Here is a 12,172-nt window from a genome sequence, read left to right as displayed (position 1 = left end):
AATACTGCCCAGAAAGGTCCAGCACTTGGGAAAACCGCTCCGATTCCTATGAATTGTATTCAGCATGGATTTCAAAACCAGCTCCTCCATTCTGTCTTCGACCCTGTAAACCATCTCTTACTGACTTTTCTATTCCTTCTACCCAGGCAATTTGTTTGAGAGAAACTTAGTAGAACCCAAGTTGCTCTACAATGAGATAGTGGAATATAAACTAAGCTGGCTATGTGGGGGTGTAGAAACTTCTGGGGAGAAAAAAGAAGCTGCACATTCCTTCCTACCCCACTCCCACAGGGGAAAGAAAAAAAAAAGACGAGCGGAGCCAAATAGTTCCCAGAGGCTGAAGTTCCTCCTAGAGGCGTGTGAGTTTGTGAGCCAGCAAGTTTGGACTCAAGTTCTGGGATGAAGTTACTCCATCTTTTTGGGAGTTTGCAAGTCTGGGCTCAATTACAAAGATTTATTTTTTAACTATGAGATATATGCTTGTGCTTAAATGCTGTTGTTGTTTTTTTTTTTTTTTTTTTTTCCAGAAAAGGCTGCTCTCACCTAGAAGTCTGGCCCTCCCTCCTACCCATCTTGTGTGTTTGGGATGGGGAGTGTGTGTGTGTGTGTGTGTGTGTGTGTGTCTACTGGGGGTTAGACTCAGGTCCTCTCACTCTCCCTTAAGGCTTGTTGCTCTACCACTTTAGCCACAGCCCCATTTCTAGCTTTCTGCTGGTTAACTGGAGATGAGAGTCTGGAGGACTTTCCTGCTTGGTCTACCTTTGAACTTGGACCCCTAGATCTCAGCCTCCTGAATAACTAGGACGTCAGGCGTGATCCACTAGTGACCAGCTTTGGCAGGGATATTAAGGAGTGAGCTTATACTGGGGAGCTTCTTCTGCATCCACAAATAGTTCTTATTCTATTGTATCACTTTCAGATTCTTTGGGGCTTATCAAACTCCCACTTTATTTATTTATTTATTTATTTATTTATTTATTTATTTATTTATTTATTTATTTATTTGCCAGTCCTGGGCTTGAGCTCAGGGCCTGAGCCACTGTCCTTGGATTTTCTCAAGGCTAGAGCTCTACCACTTGAGCCTCAGCACCACTTCCAGCTTTTTTCTATGTATGTGGTACCGAGGAATGGAACCCGGGTCTTCATGCATGCTAGGCAAGCACTTTAACCACTAGGCCAAACTCCCGGCCCCAAACTCCCACTTTATGAAAGAGATCCTGGCTATTAAAGTTAAGTAGGTTTCTCTAATCTTGACGGTAATTGGAAAAGCCATTTACTATCAAAATGGATTTGAGCTCAGATAGTCTGACTCCAGTCTAAAAATATTTTAGAAAAATATTTTTGTTATTATAAAGGTGATGTACAGGAGGGTTATTACAGTTACATATACCAGTAAAGAACACACTTATTTTTGGACAATGTCACTCTTTCCCCCATCTCTCCAATTAACCACCCTAAAACTGGGAAGTGGAGCTGTATGTAGCTCGAAGTGGTAGAGCTCTAGCTTTAAGCTGAAGAGCTCGGGGACAACACCCAGACCCAGAGTTCAAGAACCACAACCTGAAAAAAAAAAAAAAAATCAGAGTCTTTCAGATTAGCCTACCTGGCTCGCTTTGAACCTTGGTCCTCAGATCTCAGCCACTTAAATAGCTAGGATCACAGAAGTGAGTCACTGGCTTTTAGATTGGCCTTGTGTGTATGTAGGGGGAGGGGTTATTTTATTTTATTTGAGATAGAGCCTTATTATGTAGCCCCCAGTCAGGCTTTGAACACATAATCCTGTCACAGCTTCCTGAGTGCTGAGATTACAGGCAATTACCACCATGCCTATACATTTTTTTTAAATAATTTTTTTTTTTTGCCACTTCTGGGTCTTGAACTCAGGGCCTATCCACTGTCCTTTGACTTTTTCAAGGCTAAAGCTGTACTACTTGAGCCACAGCACCACTTTCAGGTTTTTTTTTTTTTTTTTTTTTTTTTGCCAGTCCTGGGCTTGAGCTCAGAGCCTGAGCACTGTCCTTGGACTTTCTCAAGGCTAGAGCTCTACCACTTGAGCCTCAGCACCACTTCCAGCTTTTTTGTATGTATGTGGTACCAAGGAATCGAACCCGGGTCTTCGCGCATGCTAGTCAAGCACTTTAACCACTAGGCCAAACTCCTGGCCCTCAGGTTTGTTGTTTTTTTTTTTTTCCTTCCTTCTATGTATTTGGTATGGAGGACTCGAACCTGGGTCTTCATGCATGCTAGGAAAGCACTCTACCACTAGGTCAAACTTCCAGCCCTAAAAGCAGATTTTCTTCAAACTATTGCAGTAGCAGAAGAAATATGAGTGCAAATATATCACAATTCCACCAAAACAGAAGACAGAGAGTGATTAAATCCTGAGGTGTCCTAAAGGAAAAGAACTAAAGGGGTTGAGAGGCAGTTAATATGACTTGGCCATCTAATGCCTATAATTTATTTATGCATACTATTCAACTCCGTCTGATTTTTTAACATAAAAAATGCATCTACTGCTGGGTGTGGTGGCTCACACCAGTAATCCTAGCAACTCAGGAGGCTGAGATCTGTGGATCAAGGTTCAAAGTCAGCCCAGGCACAAAAGGATCTGAGACTCTTATTTCCAATTAACCCCTAGAAAACGGGAAATGGGGCTTGTTTCAAGGGTAGGGCAGTAGCCTTGGGCTGAAGAGCTCAGGGACATTGCCTAGGCCCAGTGCAAGCCCTAGGACCCACAAAAATAAAAATAAAAAAATCCACCTCCTGCCACAAATAATCTAAAAATAGCTATGAAGTAAGAACTGTGTCTATTTTGGCATTGCTCTTTTCTAGCTAGGTGTCTGATCGGATCCTCAAAGGTATTACCAGATGCAAGCTGAGCTGTGAGGGGGAAGCAAAGCTCACTGAACAAGATTGGGGCGGTGGGGGGGAGGGGGGAGAGTGAGTGGTAGAAACTGGGCAGAGGTCAGCTGCATAGCTTTTTCCTCAACCTGGACTTAGCCCTCGCCGTTCTTTGCCCCTGGGCAGATGTGTACAAACGGGAACTACATAGGATAGAATAAATAGGAACATCATCTGACTCTGATGTAAGTTCGTTTTGTTACGAGAGCCTGGAGGATATATGTCTTCAAAAGACATTTGGAAAGACTCCAAATTCACTTATGGGTTTGGTGGATGTATGAACACAAAACCACTTTGATATATAGTGGTAATCCATTAAAGAATGATTTTATGTTTTGTTTCTTCACATAGCATTGGTATATTTCCATGTATCAAGATAAGGTGTCAAAGCAGGCACCAGTGGCTCATGAGTACTCGGGAAGCTGAGATCTGGTTCAAAGCCAACTTGGGCAGATAGAGACTCTTACATACAACTGACTAGCAAAAATTAGAAGTACGGACATGGCTTGAGTGGTAGAGCACCATTTTTGGGTGAAAAAAAAATAGGGGCCAGTGTTTGGCCTAATGGTAAGAGTGCTTGCCTAGCATGCATGAAGATCCAGGTTCGATTCCTTGGTACCACATATATAGAAAAAAGCCAGAAGTGGTACTCTGACTCAAGTGGTAGAGCCCTAGCCTTGAGAAAATCCAGGGACAGTGCTCAGGCCCTGAGCCCAAGCCCAGGACTGGCAAAAAAAAAAAAAAACCAACAAAACCAAAAAAAAAAACAAGCAAAGGCTCAAGGCTCTGAGTTCAAGCCACAGTATACACACCCTTATGAAAAAGATGTAATATAGTATGCTACACAAGGACATTATCTCACAAAGAAGAAAAGAATCTATAATGGGCCAAATACTGCACCTTACTTCCTCTAACTCTCCAAGAACACATACATGTGCGCGCGCATACACACACACACACACACACACACACACACACACACACACACACCAGTTTTCCAGACAAGCACTCTATTAAGGCACTTTTCTTGGTAATATATAGTCTCAAAACTCCAAGCTTGGCCAAGAAAGCAAAGTCCTCACTGAGGATAGCATCTGAATTCTAAATATTCTTGAAGTTTACTTTGCTGAACTTGTCTGCCCACACCACAGAGCCTCAGGGAAGCTCAACTCCCCTGTCCAGTTCTGTCAGAACTTAATGGCAGACTGTTCCTAACTCCAAGAATAACCTGCCCGGAGTTAGTGCAGTGGGACAAGAGGAGAGATAGAGATCTGGACTCAATTCTTCTAGCATCAGTGTCCTTGCGCCCTTGAGCCTGAGTTGGTGAAGGGGTTGGGGGGAGGAGGAATGGAAGGAATGCATTATGGGAAATAGGGAGTGGAGGTGTTTCTGTATCATCAGTGCCCTTCTTTGCTTCTAAAGGGCCCAGAGTTTGGTCTAGTGGTAGAGTGCTTGCCTAGCATGCAAAAAGACCCAGGTTCTATTCCTTGGTACTACATACACAGAAAAAGCTGGAAGTTGTGCTGTGGCTCAAGTGGCAGAGCTCTAGCCTTGAGAAAAGGCCCAAGAACATTGCTCAGCCCTGAGTTCAAGCCCCATGACTGGCAAATAAATAAATAGTTCCCAGAAAAATCAACACACATGGAGCCACCAGAGACTACATATGTGAAAACCTGACTTTGCTGTCATATTTGAAAGTCAGCCAGGCAGTAAAGTCCATGAGACCCTTATCTCCTATCACCACCAAAAAGCTGGAAGTAGAGCTGTGGCTCAAGTGATAGAGTGCCAGTCCTGAGTGAAAACCTAAAGGACAGCACCTAGGCACTGAATTCAAGTGCAGTGTGTGTGCATGCACACACACACACACTCACACACACACTTCTTTAGAGGACCATTTTGCTTTTAAAAAATTATGTTCCCTATGGTAATGCTGCAAATCAGAAACTTAGTTCTCCTTTAAGCTTTTCTGTTTAACTTACAAATAAGTTCTAATTGCCGTCATAAAGGATTGTATTTGAGCACTAAGAAAGTTGGTATCATTTATCAGTGTAGTTAGTGCAATTCTTTAAACATTGAAATATTTTTATAATTGTACTATTATATTATTTCATGCTTTTATAAAATAGTCTAGTCATCTGGAATAGCCAATGAAACAGTCGTGAATATTCTTATAACTTTTAGACTACCTCTAAAACTCTTAGAAATCTAACAGTTTATAAATAGTGTAATTTCATTTCTATGTTTTTCTTAAATGTCCTAAGACTAATTTTCTTTTCTTTTTTTCTTTGTCGGTCATGGGGCTTGAACTCTGGGCCTGGGTGTTGTCCCTAAGCTCTTTAGCTCAAGGCTAGCACTCTACCACTTGCGCCACAGTGCCACTTCTGGTTTTCTGGTGGTTAATTGGAAATAAGAGTCTCACAGACTATTTATGCTTGGGCTGGCTTTGAACTGTGATCCTCAGATTTCAGCCTCCTGAGTAGCTAGGATTACAAGCATCTGGCTCTCACACTAATTTTAAAGGAAAGTTCCATTTCAAATCGAATATATTTAAAGATAGAATGGTAAGTCTAATTTTTTTTAGATTAAATTCATGTCTCTGTGTCTGTAGGTGTCTCTGTTTTTTTCTCTTCTCCTCCTTAGATTGAACGTAGCACCTTATATATGCTAGACAGGCACTCTACCATTTACTTACACAGTCAGGCCTAATTTCTCTTAATATTAAATTAACTGAAATACTCAATATATACAGATTCCTTAAATTTCTTAATGCTGTGTGTTTAATTTGATTTAAAAAATATTATTGTCAGCCGGGAGTTTGGCCTAGTGGGAGAGTGCTTGCCTAGCATGCACGAAGACCTGGTTCAATTCCTCAGTACCACATACACAGAAAACGACAGAAGTAGCACTGGGGCTCAAGTGGTAGAGCTCCAGCCTTGAGAAAGCCCAAGGACAGTGCTCAGGCCCTGAGTTCAAGCCCAGGACTGGCAAAAGATAAAAATAAATATAAATATTATTGTCAGGCCTGGAGTATGGCCTACTGGTAGAGTGCCTGTCCTAGCTGCATGAAGCCCTCGGTACCACATTCACAGAAAAGTCTGGAAGTGGTGCTGTGGCTCAAGTTGTAGAGCCTTGAGAAAGCACAAGGACAGTGAAAAGGCCCTGAGTTCAAGCCCCAGTACTGGCAAAAAAAATATTATTGTCCTTAATTCTAATATTTTGGCCATTAAAATATACTTACCCACTATGAGATAATGATACCATCACAGAAGACTGGGAATCCTCTTCCCAAGAGATGTTCTTGAAACATATTGTCAGTGATGCAGCACATCCAGTAGAGATTTTTGTCCCAAGACTTTGAGCAGCCTTCTCTGGATTCCACTTGTTTCCCCCAAAACACACACAACAACAACAACAACAATACACACACACACACACACACACACACACACACACACACACACACACAATGAACCCTATTTCATGGGTGCTGTGTCATTACTCTGAATGGACCAGTTTTATAACCCATGGCTCCTAGATTCAAATTACACTCCATCTAATGCCTCAGCCTACGCTCGGAAGTCAGAACCTCCTACCCTGGTTGCTACACTACTTGTTTGGATATAATTAGACTAGTTGAGCGTTTACTCCATTCTGAATTCTTTCCACATGCTTCGTAAGCTTCTGGGGCCATAAGTCTTACAGATATTGAATAGTTTTCTTCTGGTGTTGCCTAAGTCCTGTTATAGATCTAATGTTAGTCCAGAGAAATGAAGCGAAGATTAACCCTCTAGAGACAGCGAACTTCAGACCAGAGAGTGAATGAGACCCTAGGATGACAAGAAGAAAAAGTGTTCTGGAATCCATTTGATTCATTGTTCTCTTCTGTCTGTCAGGTGATAAAGTTTGATGTGACCCCTTGTCACCACCTAAACAAGAATGAATCTGTGACTTCACTAACCTAGCATATGACCCTCACTCCAGCTCGTGCTAAGCAACTGTTCCCTTGGCCTCAGACACAGATTAAGATTAGAAGCTACTTGACAAAAGGAAAATGGAAGGCCCCAGTAGTTTACATCTGTATTTCTACTACTTGGGAGGCTCAGTTCTGAGGTTCTTGATTCAAAACCAGCCTGAGCAGAAAAGTTCATGCGACTCTTAGCTCCAGTTAACTAACAAAAGGTTAGAAGGTAGAGGTGTGGCTTAAGTGGTACAGCACCAGTCTTGAATAAAAAAAGCCAAGCAAGAGAGCAAGATTCTGGGGCTGGAAGTTTGACCTAGTAGTAAGAATGCTTGTCTAGCATGCACGAAGACAGGGGTTTGATTCCTTGGTACCACATACATAGAAAAGGCCAGAAGTGGTGCTGAGGCTCAAGTGGAGATCCCAAGGACAGTGCTTAGACCCTGAGTTCAAGCCCTAGAAATGACAAGAAAGAGGTAAGGGGAGGGGAGCACACGTTTCTGAATTCAAGTTTCAGTACTGCTATGTGTGTGCGTACATACACGTGCATATGCACACACATAGTGTAGTCTGAGAAAAAAAAAAGAGCTAAGAATAGGACCCTGAGAAACCCCACATTTACAGAGCAGACACAGGAAGGAGTCTGCTTGTGATTCTGGGCAGAAGCCAGGGTGTGAGAAGACTGCTATTTTTTCTCTCTCTCACTTCAGGAGTAGGCAATGGATTGTAATGATGGGCAGAGAGCCTGGTGTGCTGGGCTGTGGAGGGGGTGGGGAAGGGGAGGTCAGCTTAAGTCTTGGAAGGGGATTGGGAATTCGAATTTCTGGATTTTATACTTTCTCTGCCACTCCATGTTTCGACAAACAAACTTTTCTTATTCTGAGTCATAATCTTTGGGGGGAAATCACTTTGAAGATATGAGGAGGGAAGTCTGGGAATGTGGCGCAAACAATAAATGGTAGAGGAAGAAGAGGAGCTGCCTGACTATTGAGTGTGCACGTGAGATTGTTCCAATGTGTGCATGCATGTATGTGTGTGTGGGGGGGGAGTATGTATGTCAAATGTATTGTGTGTGTGTATTTATTTATTTATTTTTGTGCCAGTACTATGGCTTTAACTCAGGGCCTGGGTGCTGTTCTTTAGCTATTTTGCCCAGTGCTGAGCTCTACTACTTGAGCCATAGCTTCACTTCCGGATTTTTGCTGGTTAGTCGATGGTAAGAGTTTCACAGATTTTTTTTTCTGTCCAGGCTGGCTTCAAATCTCAATCCTCAGGATTATGGGTGTGAGCCACCAGCACCTGACTTTAAAAGAAATTTTCTTTGGTACTTCTGGGGATTGAACCCAGGACCTCATGCTTGCAAGCACTCTAGCATTTGAGCTACAACTCTCAAGTTCTGTTTTAGTTTGTATTTTTGTTTTTGAGACATTCACCTAGGCTGGTTTTGAACTTGTGATCCTCTTGCCTCTCCCTTCCTATGCTGGGATTATAAGCATGAGACATCATGCCCTGCTTTGTGTGTCCTATGTTGGTATATATGTGTACATATATGTATAATCTGTATATATTTTTCTCTGGGGGAATATTTATCAAGTACAGAAATTGAGAGGAAGCAAACTTTTACAGCAATTGGACATAGTAATTTAACAGTAATTAACTTTAGTAATAAAAAAATTTAGGCTTTTCATTTTCTTTATCTGTATGTTCCAACCAGTTCCTGGCATTTTTTATTGAATTACAATATTGCATTTTAATAAAGTATTAATCTAGACGGATTGCTTTACCAGGAAAGAGAAACTCATTAAAGAAACACGAATTAATAATTTTTAGCTACTCAGGAGGCTGATATCTGAGGATCCCGGTTTAAAGTCAGCCTGGGCAGACTCTTATCTCCAATAAACTACTCAGAAAAAGCAGGAAGAGGCCCTGGGGCTCAAGTGTTAGAGTGCTAGTCTTGGGCACACAGAAGCTCAGGGACAGCACCCAAGCCCTGAGTTCAAGCCCTAGGGCTGGCTAAAAAAAAAAAAAAAAAACAAGTTAGCATGCCCTGGTTTTGATCTCCAGCCCAATAAAACAAAGCAAAGCAATGCATTTAATCAACATTTATTTTGGATGCAGACAGAGGATTGCGAAGTTGAGATCAGCCTAGACTACATAGTGAAAGCCTGTCTAAAACCAAAGCAAACCAAACCTCACAAAAGCAAATAAACAAAGCTTGCTTTGTAGGGCCTGATTCTAAACTTTCCAAGGAAAGGGCATACCTTTCTGGATCATCCCAGTGAAGCATACACTCAGATGTGGATCACAAACTCTCTAGATCTTTCCTGGAATGTGTTCTTCCCTCCTTTCTCCCCAGCATGGAACCTGGGACCGCCATACTGCTGTCTAGGTGACAGAAAAATTGGCCACTGTATACCTGTAGTTCTCACCCCTAATCCTAGGAAGCTGAGATCTGAGGACTGCAGTAAAAAGCCAGTCTGAGCAGAGAACTCTGAGACTCTTATCTCCACTGAAAAAATGGGAGATGGGTCTGTGTCTCAAGTGAGTGCTCCAGCCTCAAGTGGATAAACCTAAGCAAGAGTGCACAGTTCTGAGTTAAAGCACCACTAGTGGCACACACACACACACACACAGGGGCGTGTGGGGTAAGGCAACAGAGTAAAGGCCAATCTTCCAAATCTGAAGGCTGAGGATATGTCCTCCCTCTTGCCTGCAGGACAATTAAATCTGATACCTCTAGCAAACCTTCTGCTTCCCTCCAAACAGGAAAACACCACACGAAGAATTGCAGTCATTCAGTGACTACAATCAAGGACATACTCCTTTGTCTGACCCAAAGAGCCTGCAACACATTCTTCTGATCACCATTCTCAGTTAACACCCCTGCACATGGTATAGATAACACCCCTGTGTGTGTGTCCCAGGTCCTAATTCAGGTTACATGTCTAGTTTTACGTTCTATCCTATAAGAGACTTTCCAACATTCCCTAAGCCCGCAGTCCCACAAAACCCTCATCTTCAATGAGATCCCCAGCTCTTGATTTCACAGGAGTCACTTAGTACCAGACACGGAGAAAGCAAAGGAAGTAGTAGCAGTAGAAAGCCCCTGAGGAAGAGCAAAGCCAGGCTGGTTTTGTAGTTGCAAGGAGGATAAAGGTTAGCAAAGTGTTCTGAGGAAGAAATGCTCTTGAAGCCATGCAGAACACACAGACGGGGTCAGGCCCTAGACAGTATTATCGAAGTGAACCGGAACCAGAGAGTATGCCTGGTCGTCCTTTTGCTGAGGAGGCTCACAGGCCACGATGTACTTCGCATTCAGCTGTTTCTCTGAGTACTTGCAGTCTGGATACTTGCCAGATGTGAGTTGACAGTTGGTCAGGGACACAGACTTTGGGCTCTGGTGACAGTTCTTCCTGCCATTCTTGCAGGCTATCGCGGGCGTCTGGCAGGTGGTGGTGGCCACAGTGGAGAAAGATTCATGCAGGAAGGTATTGAGGTTTTTGCAGCTTTTGTTGTACTGGTTGATGCGGCTCATGGCTGAGTTGCATGCTTGAGGACTGAGCTGCACATGCTGAGTGTCAAACCACTGGGCTGAAGTCATGTCACTGGGTTTAGCCCTGACTGGGACCTCAGCCACCTGCAGCTCCAGCAGCAGGAGCAGCAGCAAGGATTGGGATGCTGTCTTGACGGGTGCCATTTTTCCTAAGGAGACAATGGAACAGAGAGATGGGGATGAGCCTGTTATCAAGACCTGATAGTCCTTATGAGAACCTCACCTGATTTATTATTGTTTGGTCTAAGCAGATGTGTGTGTGTGTGTGTGTGTGTGTGTGTGTGTGTGTGTGTGTGTGCCAGTACTGGGATTTGAATATTAGGTCTAGGCTCTGATCCTTTTCTTTTTTCTGTTTTTGTTTTGGTGGATCATGGGGCTTGAACTCTGGGCCTGGGTGCTATCCCTGAGCTCTTCAGCTCAAGGCTACCACCCTACCCCTGAGCTGCAGCTCCACTTCCCCACTTTCTAGAGATTAATTGGAGATAAGAGTCTCACGTTCTTTAGTGCTGGGCTGGCTTTAAACCGTGATCCTCAGATCTCAGCCTCCTGAGTAGCTAGGATTACAGACGTTAGCACCCCCCCCCCGCCTGACCCTTAGCTTTTTCCTGCAAAACTGGTGAGCCATTGGCCTATTTCTGTCTTTTTGATGATCAATTAAAGATAAGAGTCTCATGTAGTTTCCTTCCCAAGATGGCTTTGAGCTCAGATCCTCAGATTTGAGCCTCTTGAATAGTGCCACTGACACCTGCAAACAGATAACCTTTTTGGGATTTTTTTTTTTGCCAGTCCTAGGGCTTGAACTCAGGGCCTGGGCAGTGTCCCTGAGCTTCTTTTGCTCAAGGTTAGTGTGCTAGCACTTCAGTCACAGTGCCATTTTTGGCTTTTTCTGTGTATGTGGTACTGAGGAATCAAACCCAGGGCTTCATGCATGCTAGGCAAGCACTCTACCACTAAGCCACATTCCCAGCCCACAGATAACCTTTTTATACTTTTCAACACTTATGTTTAATCCTCACCATATTTTTCTTAGGTGAACATAATTACCACACACACACACACACAGTATTATATATAAAAACAAACTGAAACTTGGCACAGTTAAAGAAATACCCATCTGGCACAGGTGGTTTATGCCTGTAATCCTAGCTACTCAGGAGGCTGAGATCTGAGGATCATGGTTCAAAGCTAGCCCAGGCACTAAAGTCCATGAGACTCTTATCCCTAATTAACCACCAGAAAACTGAAAGTGGCACTGTGGCTCAAGTGGTAGAGTGTTAGCCCTGAGCTGAAGAGCTTAGGGATAGGGCCCAGGCCCAGAATTCAAGCCCCACGACCAACAGAAAAAAGAAAGAAAGAAAGAAAGAAAGATTCACTGGCATCATTCAGCCATAATGTCTAGCACAGGATTTTACTGGCGGCCTCTCAGTAGCTCAAACTCCTATTCTTTCCACACCCCTGTTTCTTTTTTGAGTCTCTGGGGTATCATCATGAAGGGAAAGCAATCACTGAAAAAAATGTAGGTCAAGGCACTCCCGGGCTGGCGCTGTGCTGCTGGGAAGGTTGGGATTAAGGTTGAGGAGTCAGCCTCATTTCTCCATTTTGTGGCTTGCTTTCTCACTGCAGCAAAAGAAATATGGTTGTCTGAGACAGGAACCGCTGACAGAGCAGGATGGTGAATTGGGATCTTTTCTGACTGGTATTCTAGCCCACTGAAGATCGTGGAATGAGAACAACAGATTTTCTGGTGGTTAATTGGAAAG

At 43.3% G+C, this 12,172-nt stretch overlaps 1 protein-coding gene across 1 annotated transcript; it reads right to left on the bottom strand.

Annotated features, from left to right (window-relative positions):
* Positions 1 to 10,082: 10,082 nt before the first annotated feature.
* Positions 10,083 to 10,556, bottom strand: LOC150066459 (ribonuclease 7-like). The gene has a single exon (XM_090355025.1). The coding sequence runs from the start codon at positions 10,554 to 10,556 to the stop codon at positions 10,083 to 10,085; it is 474 nt and encodes a 157-aa protein (XP_090211151.1).
* Positions 10,557 to 12,172: the final 1,616 nt, after the last annotated feature.

The sequence above is a fragment of the Megascapheus bottae genome, chromosome 2 (assembly GCF_031878675.1).
Source record: "Megascapheus bottae isolate mThoBot1 chromosome 2, mThoBot2.hap1, whole genome shotgun sequence".
Taxonomy (NCBI): Eukaryota; Metazoa; Chordata; class Mammalia; order Rodentia; family Geomyidae; genus Megascapheus; species Megascapheus bottae.
Note: the sequence above shows the minus strand (reverse complement) of the source record. Positions and strands in the feature narration are given on the sequence as shown.

Bases quoted from the DNA above. Each gene is read 5' to 3' on its own strand.
- LOC150066459 (XM_090355025.1), bottom strand. From the start codon at position 10,556: ATGGCACCCGTCAAGACAGCATCCCAATCCTTGCTGCTGCTCCTGCTG.